This window comes from Chinchilla lanigera, unplaced genomic scaffold (genome assembly GCF_000276665.1).
Source record: "Chinchilla lanigera isolate Chin_1 unplaced genomic scaffold, ChiLan1.0 scaffold00007, whole genome shotgun sequence".
Classification (NCBI taxonomy): domain Eukaryota; kingdom Metazoa; phylum Chordata; class Mammalia; order Rodentia; family Chinchillidae; genus Chinchilla; species Chinchilla lanigera.
In genome coordinates this window covers 14,118,969-14,146,495 of record NW_004955408.1, presented here as the reverse complement: position 1 = coordinate 14,146,495, position 27,527 = coordinate 14,118,969, and the positions used below count along the sequence as shown (strand labels likewise).

The 27,527-nt window shown below is 52.6% G+C and overlaps 1 protein-coding gene across 1 annotated transcript in view; it reads left to right on the top strand.

Annotated features, from left to right (window-relative positions):
- Window positions 1-26,595, top strand: part of Ccnjl (cyclin J-like) — a gene marked incomplete at its 5' end in the record, with an annotated part of 45,645 nt that extends 19,050 nt beyond the window's left edge. Inside the window, 4 exon segments of the mRNA XM_005376258.2 lie at window positions 4,993-5,206; window positions 20,811-21,113; window positions 22,782-22,941; window positions 24,559-26,595. Of these exon segments, the coding sequence (XP_005376315.1) occupies window positions 4,993-5,206; window positions 20,811-21,113; window positions 22,782-22,941; window positions 24,559-24,979 (1,098 nt within the window). The 3' untranslated portion in view covers window positions 24,980-26,595.
- Window positions 26,596-27,527: the final 932 nt, after the last annotated feature.

Here is a 27,527-nt window from a genome sequence, read left to right as displayed (position 1 = left end):
TGCTTCGGAAGGTGAAGCCTGGCTGGAGGAGGGGTCCCTGGGGCCGCGGCCCAGAAGAATCTGCCTCCCTCCCGCCCCCACCGGCACTCTCTGTGCTGCCCACGTCCCCATCATGAGCTCTTTCTCCTCCTCCACACTGCACACTATGGACTGAAACCTTGGAGCAGCACACTATGGACTGAAACCTCTACTGACTGTGAGCCGGAATAAACCGGTGCACGCCCGTAATCCCAGCACTCCGGAGGCTGAGGCAGGAGGATGGCTGCAGGTTCGAGGCCAGCCTGGGCTGCAAAGTGAGCTCAACGCCAGCCTGAATTGCATAGTGAAACCCCATCTCAAAAAGACCAAAAAAAAAAAACCCTTTCACTGTGGGTGTCTGGTATTGAGCCTCTGCAACAAGAAACTGACTATTACAAGACAGCCTCTTCCAGAAGTCACGTTTACACCCAGATTTAAGGGACAAGCAGAAACAGATCAGGAGGAAGACGTCCCAGGGAGCTCTCTCTAGGACTCTTTCAGAGTCCTGCCAGGCTGGAAACCGGCCTTTCTAAAACTCATTATCTGTTCACTCCATTTGTCTGGTTTTTGTTTTTCAGTAGTGGGATTGGAACCCAAGTAGCTGTATCCCCAGCCCTTTTTGTGTTTTATTTAAGGCAGTCTCACTAAGTTGCCTAGGCTGGGCTTGAACTTACAATCCTCCTGCCTCAGCCTCCCCGGTAGCTAGCCTGTGCCACTGTTCCCTGCACGCTCCCTCCTTTTTGACATGGATGCTGTCTACTGTAATGGTCTGTCGCTTTTTCTTTTATGCATCAGCAGCTTCCTTTGAGAATCTGCCCGAGGCAAAGAATCTTTTCCTAAGACTCGTACCTGATCAGACTCGTTTTGTGTGTGTGTTTTTTCAATCCGATTTTATTGGTACATTTTAGATCCACATAATGATCCCATTCAAAGGAAAGAACCCTGTCCCAGGGGCGCGCACCTGCTGCAGTGTTCTGCTTTGAGCTCGCTCCTCTCAAATGGGACGAGGGGAAATCCAGAAGGTGCTGAGCTTGGCTGAGTGGAGCGGGAGGGAAGTCAGACATTGCGTATCTGAATGTGGGGGCTTTGCACTGCCCGGATGAGGGGGCCTTGGCCAGCCCGAGGTCACTGGGCAGAGGAGGCTGATTTCCAGCAGCTGTGGCCTGCCAGACTGTCTGTGATTGTGGTTGTTTCTCACCTTGAGCCAGAACTTAGAGCCTGTGCTTAGAATAAATGCCCAAGCAGCTGGTTGCCATGGAGGGGCCGCTGGGGGTGGGAGCTCTGTTTGGGGAGCTGCAGCCCCACAGCAGCTGCCATTGCTGACAAAAGAGCTGGCTGGGTGACACGCGTGTGGGGCTCCAGATCCTCGCGGCTGCCATTGCCCTCACGGCAGGGCAGCTGTTCGAGCTGGCACACCCACCTGCCCGGCTACTCCAGCCACAACAGGGGCCGCGGCGGACACCTGTGTGGCCCTGTGGGTGCTGTTTCTCCTGCATTCCCTAAATTCCTAGATGTCTTCCCCAGCTTGGTTCTCTGGGGAGGGAAGGACGGGTTGAAGGGAGGGCAGGGGAATGGGGGGAAAAAAATCAAGTTACATTATGTGCAGGCACAAATTCTCTGTGATGGATGTGATCGTTATGTGTCTCTAAAAGAATAAAATCTGATTGGAAAAAAATAAAATAAAACACAAAGCTGGGTTTGCTTTCTCCTCTACAGCATGCCACAAAAAAAAAAAAAAAAGAAAGAAAGAAGGAAAGGCAGTTTCCAGAAAGTAGGTGGGTAGGTAGACAGAAAAAATAAAATGTTTTCAGAAAAGGACGTCCTTTTTTTTTTTTTTTTTTGGTCTTTTTTGAGACAGGGTCTTGCTCTGCAGTTCAGGCTGGCCTTGAGCTCACTTTGTAGCCCAGGCTGGTCTCAAACTCTCAAGGATCCTCCTGCCTCAGCCTCCCGAGTGCTGGGATTACAGGCGTGTGCCACCACGTGCGGCCCAGAAAAGGACACCCTGAAGGTCTTTTAGTCTCAAATTCATACTATTTCAGTAAGTCCCTGGGGTTGGGGGACTTTTTCAAACTCAGGTTTTTCCTATACATAGACATAGAAGTGATTCATTCAGGGTCTGAGCACCTTCCATGAGCAAATCTCGGATTCTGAGGACAGCTGCGTCCCCTCTCCGGAGGACGAGCCAGAGAAGGGGTCACAGTGTGGAACCTCAACCCGAGCGCCACCCTGTGAGGCCAGCCCCCCTCCAGGAAGACGGGGCCTCGCACACGCGTGTCTGCAGTGGCCCGCATGGTGCCCGTCACCACCTGGAGCTGGAGCTGCTTTAGTGTTCGCTGCCTGCTCTCACTGACCCTGAGTAACGTGGCTTATTTCTTTAGTCGCTTTATTGAAAGAATCACTCGCATCCCATAAAATTCACATTTTTTTTCTTTCTTTGTACTGGGACTTGAACTCAGGACCTTGCACTTTCCAGGCAGGCGCTTATGCCACTGAGCTATATCCCCAGCCCAAGATCCACGTTTTAAAAGCATGCACTTCCTTTGTTAGTACATTCACAAAGTTGTACAGCCGTCAGCGTTACCTAATTTCAAAATAGTTTCATCACGCTGGAAACACACCAGACCCCTTGTAGCAGCTGTTCCCCATTGACTCCTGCCCCTAACCTCTGGCAGCCGCTGACCTGCGTTCTGTTTGTGTGGATTAACTATTCTGGACATTTCACATGAGTGGAATCATATGCTAGGCAGCCTCTTAAGACGACCTTTTTTCATTCAGCACGCCCAAGGCCCATCCCTGTGTGACATGTGTGCTACTCCTTTGCATGGATTATTGTTGATCCATTTATCAGTTGCTGAACGTTAAGGTCATTTCCTTCTGTGGGCTGTTATGAATAACGCTGCTATGGGTATTCGTATACACGTTTTTTTTCATGGGCTTGTGTTATCATTTCTCTTAGTGGGGAGTATACCAAGGATTGGAATTGCAGGCTCATGTGGTTACTCTGAGTTTTAACATTTTGAGGGCCTGCCAAACTCTTCCCCTCAGTGACTGCACCATGTTAACTTCCTATCAACAGTACAGGAGGGTCCCCGTTTGCCCATATCCTCATCAACACTTGGTTTATTTTGTTTTGTTGAGGCAGGGTCTCATTATGTAGTTCAGGCTGTCCTTGAACTCACTTCGTAGCCCAGGCCGGCCTTGAACTCACAGCAATCCTCCTGCCTCAGCCTCCCAAGTGCTGAGATTACAGGTGTGCGCCACCACACCTGGCTGTCCATTTTTAAATTAGGTTGTTTCTCTTTTTATTGTTGTAATGTAAGAGTTCTTTGTATGTTCTAGATACCGTGTCTTGGTGATTTTCCAATATTTCCTATTCTGTGAGTTGTCTTTTCACTTTCTTGATGGTATCTTTTATTTTATTTATTTATTTATCTATTTTTGTCTTTTTTGAGACAGGGTCTACTATGCAGTTCAAGCTGGCCTTCAATTCGCTGTGTAGCCAGGCTGGCCTGAAACTCACAGCCATCCTCCTGCCTCAGCCTCCTGAGTGCTGGGATTACAGGCGTGCACCACCACGCCTGGCTAGTTTTCCTATTTAACAAAATCTTGATAAAATGTTTTCTAAATAGCAGCTATGGTAGATATGTGAGCAGAATTTTTCCTGTCCTAAAAATCTTTGTTCTGATATTTTTGGGGCAGGTCTTTATTGTGTTAGCTGTATATAATTCAGATAACATGGCACTGTATAAATCACAAAGATTTACACACCTAGCAGTTGCTTCTGGGGTGAGTTGTTATGTCTGGAACTTTTGTGTGCAAGTAAAAAGGCAAAACAGCAAGTTAGTGAGTTCAAGTGAAGGATACTTGGGAGTTCCCTGTACCATCATGTCAACAGTATTTTAAAGATTTTTTTGTTTTTCTAAAAACTGTCACTCACTGCGCGTAGTAGCACATGCCTGTAATCTCAGCATTTGGGAGGCTGAGGCAGAAGGATTGCTGTGAGTTCGAGGCCAGCCTAGACTACAAAGTGAGTTCAAGGCCAGCCTGAACTGCATAGTGAAACCTGTCTCAAAAAACAAATAAAACAAATCAAAAACTGTCACTCATAATCCTAAACCCAGAGGGTATTGGCTGTGAGCCCTGACAGGTTACTGTCTATGTACTACATTTTTTTTTCTCATACTTGGTATTCAACCTAGGGCTTCACACATGGTAGGCAAGTGTTCTACCTCCCCAGCCCTCCCTTTTTTATTTTATTTCTTTGAAACAGGGTTTCACTGTGTAGCTCAAACTGGCCTTGAACTCATTATGTAGCTCAGGCTGGCCTTGAACTCTCAGGGATCCTCCTGCCTTAGCCTCCCACATTCTGGGATTGCAGGCGTGTGCCACCACATCAGGCTCCCCAGCACTTAGGAATTTTTATTTTGAAGTAAGATCTTGCTATATTCCTCAGCTAAACTTGAATTTGCTATCCCTCCTGTCTCGGGCTCCTGAAAGCCAGGATTGCATGCATGTGTCACTGTGCTCTGCCATATGCCAGGCATTCGGCGTACATTTTTCATGTAATCCTGAGCTGTGGAGGAGTAAACACAGGGAAGGCAGGTGAGTGGGTCTCAGGACCGGGTTGAGTGTCGGAACAAGAATTCAGATGTGGCCTCTGGCCTCCAGGCTTTCGTTCTTGTGCGGTCTGTGTGTCTCAGGTCGAAAGCCTTCCCCAGGGAATGCCTGGCTTCCTGTCCTCTGGTCACTCACCGAGCCTGTGCTTGGGGAGGGCAGATGGGCGATAGCCCAGGAGTTTCAGGAATGGAGGGAGAGAGGGGCTGCCCGCCTGAGACTTGAAGCAGGACCACCAAGGGTGTGGAGGGAGCTCCTGCCCCCACTGCTCTGCAGCAGGCCCTGAGGCCTCAGTGTCCTGGGGCATCCGAGGCGCTCCAGAGGCAGCCCTGACCCCCTTCTGCCCCACTTGTCCCCCAGGAACTGAAGCTGCCCACCTTCCAAGCCCACTCCCCGCTCCTGAAGAGCCGCCGGTTCTTTGTGGACATCCTGACTCTGCTGAGCAGCCACTGCCGGCTGTGCCCTGCGGCCCGGCACCTGGCCATCTACCTGCTGGACCACTTCCTGGACCGCTACAACATCCCCACCTCCAAGCAGCTGTACACTGTGGCCATCTCCTGCCTCCTGCTCGCCAGTAAGTGCAAACCCACCCCTTCCTCCGTCCGGTGCCGTCTGCCACCATGGCAGCGAGCCTTTCAGAGGGCTTTGCACGTCTTCTGTGTTCATCGTTTGCTCGGTGTGAACTCTATTGATAATTGCCAGCACTTCCAGCATCGGGAATGCATCAGACTAAGTGGCAAGGATTTTAGCAGCTTGATCTGAATAAATGCACACGCTGGGCCTTAGGAGACAAATACTTTTAGTAGCCCATCTTAGCAAGGCCCAGAGAATTTAGGAAACTTGCTTCGAGCCTGGCATGGTGGTGCACATCTGTAATCCCAGCACTCTGGGAGGACAAGCAGGAGGATTCCAAGTTCAAGTACAGCGTGGGCAACTTACACCTTGTCTCAAAATAAAGGCTGGGGTATATCCCAGTGCAAAGGCCTCGGTCCAATCCCCAGAGCAAGGAAAGAAAGAAGGGGGTGGGGGGTGGGAGACGAGGCAGAGGGAGAGAATGGAGTGTAGAAGGAAGGAAAGAAGGGAGCTAGTTGCTGTGAGTTGCCCTGCCCATGCATGGCAGACAAGATTGAAGGCCGGAAGTGCTCGATGTCATGGAGATGTGGGTAGAAATAGGATTGCTTCATTTGGCCCTAAGAAAACCCATTCTGTAGTCACGAGGCCTGAGCACAGCCCTCTTGGGGTTTGTACCTCACAAAGGGGCCTCGCTGAGAGCACGGCCTGGCTGAGGCCATCTGTCCGCCCTGGGCGGTATTACTGTTCAGCGCGCTCCTGTTTGAATGCCGTCCTTAGCATACAGGGCTGCCACGCCAGCCTGCCATTTGAAATCCTACTTGTGCCTCGGGATAAAGACCAGCCCTCAAGTCCCTGCCTCTCTGACCGCGCGCCTTTTTCCTCTCCACCCTCTGGGTTCTAGCCCGACTGGCCGAGCCCCTTCCTGTCCAGAGCTTTCTTTGGGTGAGCTGTTCTCCCTGCCTGGGTGGCTTCTTGTTGCCGTTGGCCCCTGAACCTGGTGCAGTGTCGCTGTGGCCCTGCACCCCGGAACCTTCCCGCCCTACCCTGCACAGGTCACGATTGTAACCTACAGACCCGAGGCATCGTGGCTTTGAATGAACCCCCGCTGCTGCCACTAGCCAGTGAGTTTCAGAGGGAGAAAAGGAGCTTGGCACTTAGTACGACCCTATAAGAGCAATTGTGCCATTAGGGCAATGCCTGGAGCTGAGGGTTCCTTGCGAACCTGGCTTCTGTACCTCTCTAGGTTGCCCTTACTGTGGAGTAGAAGAAGGTGCCGCCGGGCATGGTGGCGCACGCCTGTAATCCCACCACTCGGGAGGCTGAGGCAGGAGAACCGTCGGGAGTTCGAGACCAGCCTGGGCTACAAAGTGAGCTCAAGGCCAGCCTGAACTGCATAGTGAGACCCTGTCTCAAAGAGACAAAAGAAAAAAAAAAAAAAAGAAGAAGAAGGCCCCAAAGGGCCCGGGCTCCGAGGAGCCAGCTGCAATGAGGACATCTTATTGTATTATTTCCATCAGGTCTTTCACTCTCTCCCTCTGTCTGCTGTGGTCCTGCTGCATTGTATTTCCAGGCTGGTGGCGCCCGTGTTCTGCGGTAGCTCTCCCTGTTCCTGGCCAGAAATCCCCATCAGCAGCAGCACCAGCACCTGCGCCCGCACCCAGTTGGAGAAGCGCAGCTTTAGAGTTGCCCAAATCTTCCTGCCTCCCACCTGGAACCTTCTGCCTGCTGTTGGTTACGATCTCTTTGACGGCTGTGGTTTACTCTCCCAGTCTGTGACTTTTCTCTGCCTCGGGCTGGCTGTATTTCCTGTGTTGTGCATGGGACCCGGGCTCCCTGGAAACGCAGCCTGTGTGCCACCTGAACCCCAAATTGATAGCACCCCCTTTCGCCTGTGGAGGACGCGTGGGGCTGGCAAGACATCAGCGAGGCCAGAATGGGCATCGCATTTCAGACGGTGGGGGAAATCTGCGCCGGGGCTTTGGCCTGCCGCTGTCTGTGATCTGTGGGCCGCATCCAGGCTGTGGGGGCTGGGGCTTTGTCTTTCCAGGGGGCAGTGGGGCTCTCCCCAAGCGTCTGTCTGGGGGCTCAGGACATGAGGCACACGAGGGAGACTGCTTTGTGCTGCTGCCGCCGTGCCGGAGGGCGGGGCCTTTGACGAGAAGCAGATGCCCTCACCCACATGTCTGTGGGCGCAGCCAGCCTCAGGGTGGCAGGGACGGATTTTCAGGACACCTGCCATATGCTCCAGAGGCCCAAGGAAAGAAAAGTTTCCATGGCAGCCTGAAATCCTATTCATCCCTCCCGCCCTCATCCCTGGCCGACAGGCAGACAGAAGGGGGTCACCTTGCTTCGGGACATTTGGAGTTCTGCTAATTTGGTCCCAAAGTATTGTGCGATAAGAGCTAGGATTCCCACCCCACCTGTGAGTACCCAGCTTTCTCAGGCTGCCTCCAGATCAGGGCTTTTGCAGAGAGGGAGCCTTCCTACCTGCCTACAGTCCCTCCTGCCCCGGTGATACAGGAATCAGACAAGGGCCCGCGTCTGCAAGCCTGCAGAAGGAGATCAAAAGCCAGAACTCATAGTCACTGCACAGAGCGCCCAAGGGAAAGCCATCCCCTTGTCTGCGTGGCTGAGCTAATCGCATCTCCCACCTTAACGCAGGATAGAATTGCACTCCATAGGATCAATGCAGATGTACTGTAAGGACAGGAAAGCCGCCCTCTCCTTTAACCTCATACATCGCTCCACAGCTGTTTTGCGGTTATTCTTGTGACTGAACTGAAAGGACGGTTTGACAGTATGAGGACCCCAGGAATTCCAGGTGAGACGACCCTGACCGTGAGCCCTGACAGTCGTCGTCACGGAGGCCACAGCTTCGCAGCGTGCTGGTTCCTTACCGTGCCGGTCCCAGTGTGCTCCCAGCCAGCGCTGTGCACACTTCGTTTGGAGCCCTCAACCCCAGCCCCTGTGGTCCCGCTCTCAGATGCCCGCGTGTAGGTTCAGAGAGGCCAGCAAACCTGCCCAAGGGCACACCACTTAGTGCTTTTCTTTTTTTTTTTTAATTGAGGTATATGGCCTGGATGTAGCTCAGCGGTGCAGCACCTGCCTGGCAAGCGCGAGACCCTGAGTTCGATTCCTGGTACCAAAAAAGAAAATAGTAAATAAATAAATAAATAAATAAACCTAGGTATAATTTGTATTCTAATAAAAATGGACTGTTTTAAAGTATACAGCCGAGCCAGGGATATAGCTCAGCGGTGTATGCGCCTGCCTGGCAAGCACAAGGTCCTGAGTTTGATTCCTGGTACCAAAGAATAAATAACTAAAGTATACAGCCAGGCACAGTGGTGCACGCCTGTAATCCCAGCACTCGGAAGGCTGAGGTAGGAGGATCGTTGTGGGTTCAAGACCAGCCTGGCCTACAAAGTGAGCTCAAGGCCAGCCTGAACTGCATAGTGAGACCCTGTATCAAAAAGACCAAAAAAAAAATTTTTTTTTAAATTAAAAAAAATATAAAGTGTACGATGCAGTGACATTTTGTTATTTCCAGAACATCAGCCTAAAAGGAACCTTGTGGCCAGTTCAGCAATTGCTTTCCATTCCTTTGCTCCCCCAGCCCTGGCACCCGCCAACCTGCTTTCTGTCCGTGTGGATTTGCCTGGTCCGGCTGTGGTAGAGAAGGGACCGTACAGGGTGTGACCCTCGGGGTCTGGCGTCCCTCTCTTCCCATAGCGTTGTCGGGGGCCTCCCCGTGGTGGCACATGCTGTACGCGTCCCTCCGTGAGGCTGGCTCGTCCTCCTCGGTATGTGTTGCAGTTCGGGCGTGCAGTCCTCTGTGGAGGAGTGTTTGGCTCACTTTCGCCCCTTGCCTGCTGTGAATAGCGTTGCTGTGAACGTTTGGGTGCCGGTTCTATTTGAACATTGGTTTTCTGTATTTTCAGAAAGGGGTGACCTACAGCTCTTACGTTAACTCTGTATTGAACTTTTTGAGTTTTGCTTTGGCCCACTGGTCGCTGCCCAGAGGTGACTGGACTGTTGAGTCCTTCGCCCTAGAGTAGGGACCAGCCAGGGAAGGAGCGTGAGTGGGAGAGAAAGCCAGAAAGACAAGAGAGGCCTTTCAGCTAGGGGCCCATGCCTTAAGGATGAGGCCTTATTATTGGGCAAGAATGTGAGATGCAGGCTGGGCGTGGTGGCGCACGCCTGTAATCCCAGCACTCGGGAGGCTGAGGCAGGAGGATCGCCATGAGTTTGAGGCCAGCCTAATGAGTTAGTTCAAGGCCAACCTGAACTACAAAGCAAGACCCTGTCTCAAAAAACTAAATAAAGTATGAGATGTTTTTATTGTAAAAAAAAAAAAAAATACAAAAGCTATAGAAGTACCAACTTCTATAAAAGTAAAAAATTACTTTCCCCGTATTCACGGTCCCATCCCCACAGGTTGGTGTGTACCCTTGCAGACATAGATGGTCTTGTCACTGGGAAAACCATTTTCACTCTGAGGGAGGATTATGTGCATGTGAACTGCCCAGTGAACAAAACCGCCAGACACCCTCTCTTCTTCGCCCCCTCATCTAATCCCTACACCGTCACCCCCCCTCCCGGCTAACTTGTGTTTTCTCTTTGTCACTTCCGGCCCCCACTCCCTCCGGGTTTCTCACTGCCCGGTTGTTTTCCTCTGAACCGGACGGAGGCTTCTGGTCCAAAAAAGCGGTGGAAAGTGGGGGTGACAGACTCTTCTGCTGCTGAGGGTAGAACTGTGACTTCCCATTTTTTATAGGTGAGGCTGAGCCCTTTGCCGGCCTCTCTGTCTGCCCGCTTCTTGCTCCCAGAAGGAGGAGGGCGTTTCTGGGGCCTCTCTGCAAGGAAAGGACCCCACTTCCGGTCCTGGTGCCCCTGCAGGCCGGGGTCCCGCAGCCCCAGAGAAGGTCTGTGATACTGCGCTGAGCAAACCTCTAAAAGCCCAGCTTCCGACTGTAGGTTTTCCAGTGTACTCATTTATTAAATGAGACCAGAGGGAGAAAATAAGATCTGCTTCCCATCCCACTTCTACAGCAATAACTTCTGGAAACAGTTTCCAAAACTGCTCTACTGATGTTCTCCTAGAACTGTTCTGTGCGTATTCTCACACACAGTCCATCCTTGTTATTCGTAGATTCTGTACTCAGGAATTTACCTATTCACTAATTTTTTTTTCCCCTTTTATGGCACTAGGAGTAGAATCCAGGGCCTTATGCATGCTAGGCAAGTGCTCTACCCCGGAGTTCCATCCCCAGCACTTTGCAAAATTTCTATAAACTGTGTGTGTGTGTGTGTGTGTGTGTGTGCTTTTCAGGGTTATATTTTATTCGTTTTTTGTACTTTATGCTGATGTCTTGCTGTGTACGGCAGCTGCAGGGCATGTGCTGAGGTGCTGTCTTGCTTTAGTCCTGAGCTCGGAAGGCTGCGCCGCGCCTCATAGGGAATATGTGTGTGTGCTTAGAGAAGCTTTGCTCCAGGCCCTGCTGGTAATGCTTTTGATTGTGAGTTCAGTGTTATCCAGTCAACAATATGATACATTAAACAGAAACACCAAAGCAAAGTTAGGATTGCTGGATTGAAGAAATGCCTCCATCAGAGGCTTATGGGACCCTAACTCCTTTTCTTCCCCTAGAAGCAGTAATTCATTCTTTACTAATTTATTAATTCATGGTTCAAGGTGACTTTCTAACCACCATGACTAACAAAAATCATTAGTATGAATAAATGTACCTAAGTGCTTTCAGACAGAAGGGGCTTCCTTAGCCAGGCATGGTGGCGCATGCCTGTAATCCCAGCACTCGGGAGGCTAAGGCAGGAGGATCGCTGCGAGTTCGAGACCAGCCTGGGCTACAAAGTGAGCTCAAGGCCAGCCTGAACTGCATAGTGAGATCCTGTCTCAAAAAGACAAAAACAAAACAAAACAGAAGGGGCTTTCTTTCCAGTACTTTGGGGAGTGTCTTCCCTGGCAGCCCATGTGGACTTCCTTTATTCCGTTTATTGATTGGAGATCCTTCATTTCGTAAGCACCAGCGTTTATTTCATGATCCCGCTGTTGACGGCCCTCTGTGTCGCTGCCCGTTGTTTTCCCTGCCGTGCACAATGTGACAGCAGCTGTCTTTCTCCCTGTCTTTGGGCGTGGATGTGACTCTGCCTGTGAACTGAGCTCCCCGAGGTGGAGTTGTGTTCTTTAAAGAGTCTGTGTGTTCGGGATTGGGGTGGGTAGCGCTTAATGGCCTTGCGGAGGATTTTCCTCAAGTGGGAGCTGACCAGATTGCTTTTCTCTTAATTGAACTGAACTTGGGGAGCCTTTGGAACCGGTCCTCTCCACCTAAGCAATAAACTGCCAAGATGAGCAATGTTTCTTCTTGCTTCTTGCCCCCGCCAGGGCCCGCCGTGGCTTACCCTCCGTTCCCTGTGGCCAGTGTGCGGTCCCTAGCACAGGCCAGAAATAGTCTGCAGACCAATTGCTTTTAGGGCTTCTTAGCCAGAAATCAATAGCCTCATCTCCCAGGGCAAATACGGAAGAGAGCTCTTGCCCTCCAGGTTCCCCTTCAGGGGCTGGGGAGAGTCTAGGAAAGGTCATTCCCTCTCCCAGGAGACCACCTTTGCTCTGCCGCTCCCCTGCGCCTCCCCTCCAGCGCCCCTGCACCCTGACCCCGGCTTTGATTTTTCCGCAGCTGCTGCTTCTGCAGAATTACTTCTTTGACAGCGAAGCAGAGGGCAGGACGGGCTGACCCCACTGGCGATTTTGCTGAAGATTTCCGGAAACTTGAAAGCAGTCTTAATCCCCCTTGGTAGACAAGGGTGAACTAATGCGCTGCTTCCTGCCTGGGGAAGTTAAGCTCGACAGCTCCCCCAAAGCTGGAATGCTTGAGATGCCTCCAGAGTTCCAATGGTGGGGAGCAGAGGAAAGGGGAGAGGTTTTTCCAGGACAAAGCAGAAGATTTCCTGCCAGAACGCAGCACAGATCTGCAAGGAAACATGGCAGCCCCCATGCAGGGGATAATTTAATAGTTCCTATGCTTCATGCAAGAACGGCTAAGAGGAACACTTGCGTTTCATCCCTGCTATGGAGAACGTTTGTAGGTGGCTTAACCTTTCGGAGTCAGGATGGATCTTATTTGAGGTGTACACTTCATGTGACATTCCCCCCCCACCGCAAGAAAAGCTGCTATGTCTTCTAAGCATCTGGGTGGCAGCCACACAGCTTCGGCCGGCCTGGAAAGGGTGGGCTCTCTAAGGAGGGCCACGCTGAGTAAATCCAGCGTGGGCACGAATGTTATGGCACAGGGAGCCGGAGGACATGGTGATTTTCCATTTCCTGTTCTCATCTCTGCAGACGGGCAGGCTTCAAGCTGTTTCGGGGGAGGGATTGTGTGTGAACTGCCTGTCAGGCAGCTGGCCCTGCTGGAAACTCTGAAACTGTACAGTTTGCCTCAGCAAGCCTAGCGCCCAGACCTGTTTGTCCGGGACATGGGGTTCTGGGCTCTTGAGTGTGAGGTTATGAGGGGGCAGAGTGGAGGATTTAAATGAACACACAGTGATCAGGAGCCCTTGACCCCATACAGGTAAATCACTAAAAAACAAAAACATTGATTTGAACTCTGCTGTACTGGAGACACTGTCTGACCCAGGGAGAAATAGTAGAATTGAAGGAATGTCCACAACTCCTGTCCATGAAGATTCACCTCACACATGACTTATACATGTGCATGTAGTGTGTATGTGTGTCACATGTGTACCATGTGTGACATGCATGTGGGCATGCTGTGTGTATGTATTGTGTGTGTCATGTGCAGCATATGTGTGCATATATGGTACACCTGTATCATACATGTGTATCGTGTGTGATGTGTTCATGTGGTGTGCATGTGTGTCATGCATATGTATCGTGTGCTTGTATACTGTGCGTGTGTATCATGTGTGTGTGTATCAGGTATGACGTGTGTGCATGTGTGCATGCAGCGCGTGTGTGCTGGGCCTGTGTTAGGTACTGTGGTAGTAGACCAAGCCCCGACTCCGGTTGCATATGACCTAGAAACATCTGCAGGATGCAGTCTTTTTTTTTTGTGGGGAGTGGGGACCAGGAATGGAACTCAGGATCGCACACCTGCCACTTGCCGGGCAGGCACTGCACCACTGAGCTAAATCCCCGGCCCAGGATGCAATCTTAAACCTGTGTTACCAGCTGATCCTGGGCACATGGCACAAACAAGCCAGTCGCCCTGCTAAGAACATCCGCGTGTCCTTGCTGATAGGAGAACAGGCTCGGCACCGTACAGCAGGACAGGACATTGACGTCAGCACCCCTCTGCTCTGTGTGCTATCTGAAGCCTGGCCGCTGGAAGCTAGCTGATTGTTTGAATGTTCTTTTTGTGTGCATTAACCGAGAAGCCCCTGTGGTGACTGTTTTGTAGCACATTATACACCTTGCTGGGGCCGGGATTGTGTTATGCCCATTCTCCTATTTTGAAGCTTGGTTTGTTTGGGGCCCTGGGGAGGGAACCTGGATCTTTGCACATGCTCAGTACCCACTCTACCTCTGAGCTGTGCCTCCAGCCCCTTTTTCCTGTGAATGCTAAAATCCTGAGGCCAAGCTGGAGTCCGTACTCAGCAGATTGGGTTGGAGCTGTTGCTTGCTTTTCCTGGGGTGGAGATCTCGCTAACACTAGAGAGAGACCCTGGTCCACTCGACCTGCCCTTCACCTACACCTATCAGGATGGTGAGTTTTTTCCATTAGGTTTAAAACCAGTTTCAGGCTCAAAGGAAATACGCTGGCTGTTGCGTACCTGGTGGTGAGATTACAGATTATTTTTGTGCTCAGTCAGTTCGCCTGGATTTTCGACACTGCCTTCAAGGGGTGTGTACGTGTTGGCTCTCCCATCTCCAACATCTTACTTTGAATGACAAGTATTTCAGTGTCTAGACAGGAAAAGTCGTCTTTGTCACCAGTGCAGTGTGGTGTCTGGGCCTCTTCTGGGAAGCTCTGACACCTCCAGACTTTCGGGCTCTTGTAAAAGTAGCTTCATGCAGAGACACTCTTGGACCAGAGCGGACCTTCGTGCTGGTACCTTCTCAGCCAGTGCTGGCTTCTGTTCCCATCACTAGTATTTTGCCTTCTGCATAGTTTTCATTTCCTCAGTGGGAGAGTGGTGTTTGTCCCTTACAGAAAATTAAAGGTAGGAAAAACAAAGGCTAAAGTAAAAATCACTTGTAATTTTACTGTATTTTCCCTCTGTAACCACAATTTGGAGGGTAAATCTTGGCCTCTGATAAGATGGAATAGGTAATGTTTTATATGCAGGCAGTGTTTTGACTTCTTTACACATATTTATCCATTTAACTCTCAAAATAGTCCCTCAGACTTACCTAAAAGTACTCCGCCGGGATGGTGTAGACGGGACCGGAACACAGAGTCACCTTGAGGACATGGCAGTGGCGTTGACCGCCCCAAGGAGACTCCTGGGTCTTCTGCTTCCCGAGCTACAGAGGTGCACTTCGACTGTGTCAGAGCATGGGCCTCGGGACCGGCCCTCCTTCCCTCCTGACCACAAGCGCAGCCACCAGGGTTGCCTGTCTTCTTCCTTCCCTCTGCTCCTACCAGAGGCTGGAGCAGAGGATCTGGGTCCCTGGTATCTGTACCTTCCATCTGCTCTTCTGCAGCCGCAGCCCCAGCAGCCCTGGTCCAGAGGCCACCCTGGCGGTCAGCTGTGAGCGTTCTGCACAGCACGACCAGGATTCATCACAGAAATAGGCTCCGCTCTGCCACATGACGCCCTTGCCCTCACCCTGGCCCCAGTGCCAGCTGTGCCTGTGACACATGGCTCCTGTCCCACAGGCCCTGATTTCAGACAGTCACTGAAATGATTTGGGTCTCTTACAGAGTGAAGCATAACAAAGTCAGGGATTGGCTGAGGTCACCAGGTGAAATCATCGCAGCAGATCACACCATCCACCCATCCATCTTCCCACCCATCCATCCATCCACCCATCCACCGACTCACCCATCCATCCATCCACCCATCCATCCATCTATCCATCCATCTATCCATCCATCTATCCATCCATCTACCCATCCACACATCCACACATCCACCTACTCACCCATCCATCCATCCATCCATCCATCCATCCATCCACCCAGCAGTTCTCTCATCCTGAGACAGGGAAATCCTCACATTGAGAAAGGAAGCCCAGGTGTGACCTGGCTAGCTGAGTGCCACCTGTGACCCCCTGGAGCCTTTGCACAGCTTCCTCCTGAAGAGAGCTCCTTACCTTGAATTCTGCTTCCAAAATGGGTCTCAGATTGATTCCACCTGTCAGAATGTACTTGCTTCTACTCTTCCATCCACCCACCCATCCATCCATCCATCCATCCATCCATCCATCCATCCACCCATCCATCCACCCACCCACCCATCCACCCATCCATCCATTCACCTATCCACCCACCTGTCCACCCACTTGTCCACCCATCCACCCACCCGTCCACCCATCCACCCACCCATCCATCCACTCACCCACCCACCCACACACGCACCCATTCACCCACCCACCCATCCATCCATCCACCCATCCATCCATCCACCCATCCATCCACCCCCCCACCCATTCACCCACCCACCCATCCAGTCAGCCAGCAAGCCAGCCAGCCAGGATTTATCCAAGTCTGCTGTAGGCCAGAGACTGGGAAGTTAGCCACAAACAAGATGGAAAATAAAGAAGAAAGGAGCTTTTCCTTTATCTCCTAAGGAAGGGAAACAGTTCAGCCAGGCAGGTTGCCAAGTCTGCCTTCATACCAGATGTGCCCAGTGGGGCTCTGATGCCTAGGAACGGCTGGCATTGTAGGTCTGTCTCCCTGGGACATTCCTGGATCCAAAATAAAAGCTATTCCCAGCACCACTTATGGACTGGATTTCAGAATACTATTACCTGAAATTTTGATGGCGTGGACTTGCCAGTACTATGATTGTAGGGAAGTGTCCTTGGGAATAAATGTTGAAGTGCTGAGGTGGTTCAGGATTGGCATGTCACCTTTACAGTTCAACAAGAAGTGAACGTGTAGGCGTGGTGGCACACACCTGTCATCCCAGCACTCTGGAAGTCTGAGGCAGGAGGGTCGCAACTTCAAGCCCAGCCTGGGCAATTTAGTGACGTAGCAAGACCCTATCTCAAAATAAAAAGGGGCTGAGGATATAGCTCAGTGCAAAGCCCCTGGGTTCAATCTTTAGTACCACAAAGACAAATAAGGAAATGGTCCAGAAGAACAGCCGTGTATATACAAACACACACATGCTGCAGTGTGTTTACTGTTCACAACTGGGGAATCCAGGGGAAGGGTCACAATTGCTCCTTGTTCTATTCTTCTGTCTGTACTGTGGATTTGAAGATTTTCAAAATAAAAAGTGCATGGAGGGAGGACAAGAGCTCGTGGCTATTGTGTGTCTGGGACACTGTCCCCGCATCTCCCAGGGGACCTGCCCAAAGACTTCCAGGCATCTGTTGTCTGTGCAGTTTGTTGATAACGAGGAAGCAGCTGAGGAACAGTGCTCGGTGGTAGCAGTGTGGGGACAGAGGGCCAGCCCTGCCCCTGGGCAGAGGGGAGGAAACGTCTGCCGAGCATGTGCACCACCAGGATACGCATAGTCTCCTCTGGCTGTGAAGTGTGCCGTACCGCAGCCAGCCTGGCCAGCAAGTGAAAGCAGGGGCTCCGGAGCCACTTCTGGGTGTAGGAGCTGAGCTCTCGAGCCCTGGGCGACCCCAGAGGAGCCTCCGGGATGCGGGGCCAGCTCTGTCTGGCTCCGGCTGGCAGTGTGGCAGGTCCCCAGGCCTGTCCGGTGTGGGGAGCGGAGGCAGCCAGTGTAGGTGTAGGTCCATCAGTAAGTGGTGGCCCTGCCGCTGGGGTGGAAGCAGAGCTCTGAAAGGTCTCAGGGCCACCCCAGGACAGTGCCCTCGTCTGCTGGGGCTCAGACCACTTTCTCCTCCTGGAAGAAAAGCGAGCTCCTATGGCTGCAGTGGTAGAGGACTTACTAGTGTGCGGGAAGCCCTGGGTTTGATCTCAAGCACAAAAAAAGACGGGGCCAGGGGAAGCTTGTATTTCTTGAGTGCATACAGCTGGGGAAACTTGGGCAGTGTTGTGAGGACTGAACGCATGATTACTGGGGGGAAATATAGGGAACAAAAGATCATCCAAAACTCCTCTCCAGGGATCGTGCAGTGACTGCTTATTGGAGGCCTACTATGTGCCAGACAGTGTGCTGGGGATGGCAGACCAGCAGGCGGCCTGGACCCCACTCAGAGGCCATGAGGGTGGGCCCTGGAGGTCTGGGGATCGGGTACGGCCATTTCTATTCATTTGGATACATAACCGGGCTAAGGGGAAACCCAGTGGCTCCGAGCTGGGCTCTGGAAGACATAAGATGTGGGGGTGGGAGGGCCACTCCCTGCCAGGAGGGGGACCCGAGTCCATGTGGCTGCGTCCTGCGTCTGGGCAAGGAGTGCTGGGTGCCAGGCTGCAGGAACCAGCGGGGCCTGGGCGCCCACCGTGCAGGGGGCGCTTCTCCTGGGGCAGCTCTGACCCCATGCTTCCTGCCCCGCTTGCCTGTGCGTGTAGGACAAGACGGGGTGCGTTTTGCAGGCAGTGCCGGGACAGCTGGCGGAGGTAGAGACGCCTTGGTGTGAGCTCCGTGGGTCTTGAAATGTTGTCCCTTGCTCCGCTCCTCTCCCTCAGCCCAGAGCTGGACAGCCCCTGCCCCCTGCTCTGTCTACCCCGAGCAGGCGCGCGGTGGGGGCGGGCGGCGCTTCCTTATCTCCCTGAAGCCTCGGGAGATGCCGAGCACTGGGGCAGAGGCGTTGCAGGGCCAGCGGGTGTGCAAGCGCTTTGTTTGCTGTTCCCTTTGAGGGCCGGGCCGGGCACCCGCAGCCTTTCTGACACTCTCCCGACAGCTGCTCTGAACCTGTGACCCTGGGCTTGGTGGCCACAGGTGACCAGACTTCAGGCCGGCCCTGGAGGGGCTCAGCAGCTGGTGTGGGCATCGTAGAGGCTTCTGAGAGGCAGTGATCCGAATGGGAAGGACAACAAGGCAAGGAGAGCTCCGAGCTCTCGAACAAGGGCTGGCGGCAGGGCCACGGCAGAGGCGGGTGGCGTCCGGAGTGTGGAGCCCTCACACGGAGGCTGTCACCACCCCAACTGCCGGGACCTCGACCCTCCGAGCAACAGAAGCCCTGGTCCCCAGTGAGCCAGCCACGCTGATGACCACCCGGGTCGATAGGTAGACGCCTCTGCCCCCTGGCCCTTGGGGGGGACACTGCCGGGCCATTTCCCAGAGCCCTTTGGGGGCCGAGCCCCAGCCGTCAGCGGCGCTGACTTGCCAGTGTGCACTTTGAAACGCTCCTCCCTTTCCGCTCTCCTTTCCCAGCCTGCCAGTCTTGCTTGGCTCACCTTCCAAGCAGACTGTTTCCAATCAACCCAAAACCAGACCCCACAGAGAGTCTCAAATCCATACTGAGGACAGTGGGGAGCCCCCCAGGGGCTTTTCCGCTTCTGGAGGAGCAAGTTCAGATTTTCCAGGTCATTCTGACTCTGGCTGGAGGTGGAGCTGGGGAGAGCCTGGCAGGGGCCATGGAGAGCATCCTCACAGGGTGCCCCTCTCAACCCGACAGTCTGTGCTCCAGGTGCCACTCTAACCACTTGGCATGCGTTTTCTCAGTGAACTTCACAAAGTCTGAAAGTATGGGCTCCATTTTACAGATGAGGAAGTTGAGGCACAGAGAGGTTGAGATACTTGGACGTAATCACACAGCTAGAAGTGATGTTTTGGGGACACAAGCCCAGGATGACAGATCCTGGATGCTTGTCCTTATTCCTCAGCAGTCCAGCCTTCTGCATCTTTCTGTCCTCTATGCAGACATGCCCAGGTGCTAGAAGGTGAGCCTTTAGCATCCTGGCTACAGGTAGGAACTCCAGTGACGAACCACTGCAGTACACTGAGCTCCATAGAGGCAGCGCGGGCAAGTGAGAGCGGGACGGCCCTGGGTGACTCTGTGCCTTGCTGAGGAAAACAAGTAAACATGGGCCAAGGAGATCCTGAGAAGCCGAGAGGAGCACAAGCAGAAGCACCAAGATGCTTCCGTTAACTTCTCGGGGTTTGCTGAGAAGCGCTCAGAGAGGTGGAAGACCATGTCTGCTAAAGAGAAAGGAAAATTTGAAGACATGGCAAAGGAGGACAAGGCTGGTTATGAAAGAGAAAGGAGGGGCTGGGGATTTAGCTCAGCGGCACAGCGCCTGCCCGGCAAGCACAAGATCGTGAGTTCAATTCCCAGTACCGGAAAAAAAAAAAAAAAAAAAAAGAAAGAGAAATGAAAACTTATCTTCCTCCTAAAGGAAAAAGAAAAAAGAAGTGCAAGGGGGGCTGGGGATTTAGCTCAGCGGCAAAGCACCTGCCTGGCAAGTGCAAGGTCCTGAGTTCGGTTCCCGGTACCGGAGAAAAACCAAAACCAAAAAAAAAAAAAAAAGTGCAAGGATCCCAGTGCACCCAAGAGGCCTCCTTCAGCCTTCTTCGAGTATTGCCCAAAAATCAAAGGAGAACATCCTGACCTCTCCATAGGTGATGTCACAGGAAAAACTGGGAGAAATGTGGATTAATACTGTGGCAGATGACAAGCAGCCCTACGAGAAGAAGGCTGCCAGGCCGAAGGAAAAGTGGGAAAAGGGCATCGCTGCCTCCCGAGCTAAAGGAAAACTTGATGCAGCGAAAAAGAGAGAGCTGTCAAGGCTGAGAAAAGCAAGAAAAAGAAGAGGAGGAGGATGAGGAAGATGAGGAGGAGGAGGAAGACAAAGAGGATGAAGACGAAGAGGAAGGTGATGATGATGAATAAGTTGGTTCTAACACAGTTTTTTCTCGTGTCTATAAAGCATTTAAGCCCCCTGTACACAACTCACTCCTTTTGAAGAAAAAAATTGAAATGTAAGGCTGTGTAAGATTTGTTTTTGAACTGTACAGTGTCTTTTTTTGTTTTTGTATAGTTAACACATTACCGAATGTGTCTTTAGATAGCCGTGTCCTGGTAGTATTTTCAATCACCTCTGACCTTGTCTGGTACAGCATGGGGTTTATAAATTGGCATGAATTTTTTTTTTTTTTTTTTGGTTTTTCTCCGGTACTGGGAACCGAACTCACGACCTTGCGCTTGGCCAGGCAGGCGCTTTTGCTACTGAGCTAAATCCCCAGCCCCATTTTTTTTTGTCTTTTTGAGACAGGGTCTCATTATGCAGTTCAGGCTGACCGTGAGCTCACTTTGTAGCCCAGGCTGGTCTTGAATTCACGATGATCCTCCTGCCTCAGCCTCGCGAGTGCTGGGATTACAGGTGTGCACCACTATGCCCGGCTGGCATGAAAATTTAAAACAGGTTCTTGTTGGTGCACAGCACTAATTAGTTATATAGGGGGAGTTATATATGGGGATGGTAGTACTGTTAAAAAAAAGGGGGGGGGCTGGGAATTTAGCTCAGCAGCAAAGCGCCTGCCGGAGAAAAACCAAAAAAAAAAAAAGAACTCCAGTGACTTCTGCCGTCCCTCCCCCATAGGTAAGTTTGAGGATAGAGAAGACCATGTGCCCAAGCTGGAGCAGATAAACGGCACGAGGGTCCTGAGCAGCCAGAACTTTGCCCTGACCAAGAAGGAGCTGCTGAGCACGGAGCTGCTGCTCCTGGAGGCCTTCAGCTGGAACCTCTGCCTGCCCACGCCCGCCCACTTCCTGGACTACTACCTCTTGGCCTCCGTCAGCCAGAAGGATCACCACTGCCACACCTGGCCCAGCGCCTGCCCCCGCAAAACCAAAGAGTGTCTCAAGGAGTACGCTCACTACTTCCTTGAGGTCACCCTGCAAGGTGAGGGCAGCGGACATGACGGGGGCCCACGGCAGGGCCACGGGGGCTGGGGTCAGGCGGCCCTGAGGGGCACGTCCGTCCAGAGAGGGGCTTGCTTAGTGACAGGCCCGAGCACCCACATCCCACCCGCCATGCAGGGGACGTGCAGAGCAGGGCGAGGGCTCCCCAGGGTGACACTAGTGATGCCTAAAAGAAACAGTAGCTTTCGCAGGGGCAGCCAGCACCCGCCTGCGGACGCACAGTCTGCCTGGAAATCCCGCTACAGTAACCCAGAAGGCTGCAGATGGTTTACATAGTGCAGACTTGCAGGTAGGCCGTACCCAGGCTTGTCCTCACACAGATCGAAAAGGGGGAGGGACCTCGGCTTACATGTGCTTCATATGTAGAAGTTATCCTATTTGGGGACTCTCATTTGAAACCTACTTTTCCCAGTATCTGAAATCTAGGCCTTAGGTATGCTGAGGAGGCTGAGGCAGGAGGATCATGAGTTCAAAGCCAGCCTGAGTTATATAATGGGTTCAAGGCCAACTTAGACCACAGAGCAAGACTCTGTCTCAAAAAAATCAAGCACCCAGGTGTTAGATGAAATGCCAGTCAGAGATACTGCTGATACAGCCAGTTGGTAATGCACCACAACCAAAATGACCTTGAGTGGCAAGACGCGTGACTAGGATCCCAAGCATTAATTGGACACTTACTGCATACCCAGTGTCTTATTGTAGAACTTGCCCTGCTCCTTTAAACCTCACAGTGGGACCAGGATATAGTCAGTAGCACAAGCACCTGCCTGGCAAGGGCAAGGTCCTAAGTTTGATTCCCAGTACCAAAATAAAAAAGGATAAACCTCACAGTGACCCCGCCCAAAAAGCATTTCAGTTATCCCATGTTACACACAAGGGAACTGATATTCAAGAGGTGCAGTAACTTACCCCACATCACTGCTAGGATTTGAACCTGAGGATCTGGCTCCGTGACAGTACTATAACCGTGATATTGTCTAACCAACTAATCCTTTAAAAGGCAAAAGCTGAAGTCACTGAAAATCGTAAGCCACTTAGGGCAACGTAGGAATGCACGGAAACCAGGTATCATTCCTGAAAACCCCAGGAGTCTCGGCTGCTTGCTTTTGCACACAAAGATGCCCCTTTGCCATGTGCCGTCTGTCTCATTGGGATGTACAATTTCTCAATATAGCTAGGTGAAGTGCCCCATTTCTTTGTGAACGTCAAACGCTTACAGCTGCTCATTCATGCAGTAGATTATAACAGCGTGTGCTGCAGGCCAGATGTCTTCGCTATTAGAAGCCTTTAGACAGACTTTAGAGTGAACCCTTTGGAGTGGTGTCACTCACCCGTAACAACCCAAAAGGGACGGACGTTCTGAGGTTCTGTTTGTGGCCCCTCTGCCACCTCTTTGCAATGGACACTATTTTCAAATATCACCCTTGGCAGCCCCCTAGCAGAAATGAGAGAATCAGTGCTGAAGATTAAGTAGCAGAGCCTCACATTTTCTGATTTTTCATCCACTCGGAAGGGTACCAGTGGAACCTTCTGGAACCCTCTGGAACTTTCTTATTTGTCCACCATGCCTGAGGGTGGATGTGCGATTCTCCATTATAGAGTTCAGGGAAGCTTTGCCATGCTGAGTCCTTCTGGGGTTCCCTTTCAGATCACGTATTCTACAAATTCCAGCCCTCTGTGGTCGCTGCTGCCTGCGTTGGGGCCTCCAGGATCTGCCTGCAGCTTTCTCCCTGCTGGACCAGAGAGCTGCAGAGAATCTCGAACTATTCCCTGGAACATCTCAGTGCCTGCATCGAAATCCTGCTGGTGTAAGTTCCCCTCCTGACCCGCACTTTTGAACCACTGAGGTTTTGCTTGCCCTTGAAGGTTTCATGGGGTCAAGGGGGCATTTCCTACCTTTGGGGCGGGTAGCGGCTCCCCCAGCACCAGGGCTTGGGGCATTGGCCCTTCCTGTTTGCAGTAACTTGGGCTCTGCATTTGTAAGATCGGGGATGAGGGAAAAGAGGGGTTGTGTGCACCTCCTTCAGACGTCTGAGCTCTTTGATGCGTCCTAATGTGATCCTGTGGGTGATCACACTGAGGGAGTCTGATAAGCTGCTTTCTCAGACGCAGCTGCACAGCTGACCTCTGAGTGAGCTAGAAATAGAGTGGCTTCACCAGGGGGCTGCAGCCTTCCTCCGGGGGTCCCTGGAGTCTTGGGCAGGAAACTCCCAACTCTGGGGTATCAGAGAAGATACTTAAAGGTGTCTTTGATCAAACACTGAAGCCGATCTGAGAGGCCAGAGAGGTTCATAGCAGCCTCGGGAGAAGGGTTCACAGGACGGGACACATCCTACATGGGCCTCTTCCACCCCACGAGGGGCAGCCTGACTGCCTGGTGGGCCCAGACGGTGAGAGCAGAAGCCCTTAGGCTCTAGAGAACCATCCCCTACCTTCCCCCTGTGACGTGGGAAGCTGCAGTGGCAGCCGCCTCAGCCTCACCCTCTGGAACGTCAGCCCTGCATATGCTTTTCCAGAAGGCCCTGCGGAAGGAGAGCACTTCCTGTTCGAGAGCAGAAGGGTCACCCAGCATTCAGCCGTCTGCCCGGCCTCACTGCACTGACAGCTGTCGCTCTGGGCTGCTTCCTTCCGTGTCTCTCGCAGCCTCCATCTGCTTCCTTCTTACATAAGGCTCTCATTGTTTTGTTTTCCCCAAGTTTTATGGGAGGCTTTCTTTTTTTCCTTCTTGTGGTACCAGAGATTGAATCCAGAGCCTCACACATGCTAGACAAACACGGTTGCTGAGCCACATCTCCAGCACTTACTAACTTATTGATTTATTTATGTAGAGGCAGGATCTCTCCTTGTAGCCCTGGCTGGCCTTGAATTCACTATGTCCTCCTGTGTCAGCCTCCTGAGTGCCGGGATTACAGGTGTGCACCACCACGCTCAGCAGAAGCTTTGTTTAAGATTGGGGAAAGGCTGTGGTTTAGCTCTTTACATAAGGATTCACTTAGACCCTAGCGGGCAGCTTGCCTGGTGTCCAGCTAGCTGAGGAGGGACGCAGAGATGTGTGGCAGGGAGAGGCCGTGCGCTGTGCTGTCAGGCGTCCTGGAGCGCTCTGCTGGGCCAGTTGCTTTTGCAGTGGTGAGCGAAAGCAGATGGACTCAGGTCAGCCTCTGGGATGTTACCTGCGAGAGGGGGCCACTCAGGGGCCGCCGGCACAGCTTCGTCTGGCCTTGAGGGGCTCCCTGTAGGCAGCAGTTCCAAGCTGGAAGCTGAGCCCTGGGTCTAGTTGGTGACGAGCAGAGGCTTCCTACACCTGCGCAGACAAGGCCCGACCCCGAGGACGCGTGTGCCTCTCCAGGTCCAGTAAGGAAGGCAGAGACATACACAGGTGTCTGGGGACCTCTCACCTCCGACTCTCACCAGCCTTTCCCTTTCAGAGCGTACGACAGTGTCCTCAAGGATGCCCTTGCGGTCAAGAGCCAGGCCTTGGCAGTGGTGCCAGGCACGCCACCAACCCCCGCCCAAGTGCTGTTCCAGCCGCCCGCCTACCCCGCGCTCAGCCAGCCATCGGCCAGCCTGGCCCGGCTGCAGACGCCCGTGCATGACCTGTGCTTGGCCTACCGGGACTCACTGCAGGCCCACCCTGCCGGGAGCCTGCTCTCCTCAGGTGCGAGCGTGTCCCTCCACCGCCCATACCCGGCCCTGCAGCCCCTGGACCTGTGTCCCGTGCCCGTCCCCGTGTCCCTCAGCGTGCAGACGGCCATAGCGGCCGAGCCCAGGCACTGCCTTGCCACCACCTACGGAAGCAGCTACTTCAGCAGCGGCCACATGTTTCCCGCTGGCTGCTTTGACAGCTAGGCCCCATGCGGGAAGCCTGGAAGCCCCAGGTGGAGGAAGAGAGCGCCGCAGAGAAGAGCTGAGCTAGCGGCGGCAGCGAGGAGGCCATCCCTGCAGAGCCACGGATGAGGAGGGGTCGTGCTCTTTTCACGTAAAGCTAGCCTGCAGTGAAACATTCAGGGACACACCTTGCTAGAGAGCATCCCTCGGAAACCCTCTTGCACACAGGCCTGGGGTACAGAGAGGCGGCCGGTGGCCAGTCTCAAGCAAGGTTCCACTGAATCAAGAAAGTCTTGGTAAGAGGCCACGGGATGCGGAGCTGCACACTCGCCCACAAGCACGTCCAATTTTAGCCTCAGACGTCTCTACTCCTTGCTGACGGCAGCTGCACCGCTGAAAACAGAAGGTGCACCCTGACGCAAGCTCAGGATCCCCGCATCATCGATGCCGCCGCCTTCCCGGGCGCTTTCTGTCCCTGGCTCCAGCCCGGAAGGGCTCTGGGTGTGCTTGTGCCTGAGCGCCTGCCTGCCAGGTCCAGCGGGGGGCTCTCGCCTCTGGTGTTGACCCTGAAGCCTTCCAGACCTCGTAGGTATTTCATGTGCTGCTGCTTCTCCAAGTGACCTAGCTTTCTGTCCTGCAAGATGTCTTGTTTACATACTGCATCAGGGATGTTGTGATACTTGAAAATTCCTTAAAAGAAAAGAAAAAAATCACGATGGCCACATTTCCCGTTCCAGGTGAGGCTGTTTTACCTCGGCTTGTGAGGGCCCCGTGGGTAACAGCAGAACTTCCTTTCCAGAAGCGGATGGTTAGAGGGAGAAACCCTCCCCGGGTTCCCCGTTCCAGAAGAGTCCACGTCTTGAATCATGTCTTCATCTATAGAATTTTGCTAATGACACGAGGGGAAAAAGGTGTTAAAGACAAAGGCTTGGAGCGGGCAATCCCACCTCCCTCCACCGCATGCTTCTCGTCCGTGGGGTTCACCCAGCCAAGGCCAGCGTGGACTGTTTGTCTACTGCCGCCTGGATTTGGGGTGTGGGTGTGGGTATGGGACGCTGCCTCTGCCACCACCGGGCAGCAGGGCTTAGTGGACAGAAAGCCAGTGTTGGTTTGGGGTTGTTTGGGGTTCTGCAGCAGAAGGGATCTCAGGAAGACTCTTACAACCATGTGCAATATGTTTTATTTCCTAGCTTGGGCTCAGCGTGTTGTTTTGGTTGGTTTGTTGTCGGGGGACACTGTTCACCCATCAGAACTGGGAGGTGCAAAGGACCACAGAAGCAATTTGTATTTTTTTGCTGTTTGTTTTTTAAGAAGAAGCCTTGTTGGTTTTCTCATCTCTTTAGCCGGTCAAGGTTACGGTGGGGGGCGGGGAGAGCGCCAGCAAGGATCCAAAGATGGTGAAGCTTTTCACCCAGACAGGAATCTCAGCGTGGAAGAGAGCTAGCCATGGATAAGGCACTGCGGCTTTGTAACTCTAGCATAGGAAACTGCACGATCAGTTTGTTGTTTTTCTTTCTCCTTTGCCGACCTCAGGTTATTGTATCTGTCTACTCAGGGGCTGGGGGCTTGGGAGGGGCTCCCTCAGTCAGACCAGCTCCCGAAAATAGGCATCCTGCAATAAACACGTCACCTGCTCACGTCTCTGTGTTCTGTTCTGGGCTCTCCCTCCCAAGCCGGCCCCTCCCTCCCTTCTCCAGGTGGCCGCGAGAGCATCTCCCCAGGATGGGAGCTGTTGGGAGTCACACTGGCCTCTTGGGATCTGGGTCCTTCTTCTGAAGACGCAAAGACCAGGGGCGGAGTCAGGCTTGATGTGACCAGCTCGCTAGTGCTGCCGCCACGCAGGCTTTGGAGGCAGACAAACCAGTAGGACAGGGAGATATTTACTCTAAGCAATGGGCTCACTTGATCAAACCATAAGGACTGGCAAGTCAAAATCTACAGGGCAGCATGCCAGCAGCCTGAATATTCAGGTGAGAGCCAGGCATGGTGGTGCGTTTATGTAATTCCAGCACTTGGGAGGCTGAGGCAGGAGGATTGCCACACCTTTGAAGCCGACCTCAGCTACAGAGTAAGTTCAAGGCCAGCCTGGAGCTCAGTGAGACTCTGTCTCAGAAAAAGAAAAACTGTAAGAGGTGCAACTATCTTAACGTGCCAGTAAGTTGAGGGTTTTGGCTTTCTGGTTGATGGTTTTATACTGAGATTGAGCCCAGGAACATGAACGCTGAGCTACATCCCCGGTTCTTTTATTATTTCTGTATTTTGAGACAGGATCTCACTCAGTTTCCCAGGCTGGTCTCCAACTTGTCATTCTCCTGCTTCAGCCTCCTGAGTAGCTGGAATTACAGCTGTAGGCCAGCGCTTCCAGCAGGGTTTGGGGGAGGGTTTTGTTTCTGGTTTTTTGTTTTGCTTTTGTTTTTGAGGAAGAGTCTAATTTGTTGCCCAGGCTGGTCTCAAACTCCTGGGCTCATGGGACCCCTTCCATCTTCGTGTCCCTAGTATCTGGGACTGCAGGTACAAGCCACTGTGCTTAGCTAAAATGGGGTGGGGGAGATAGCTACCAAGGGCGTGG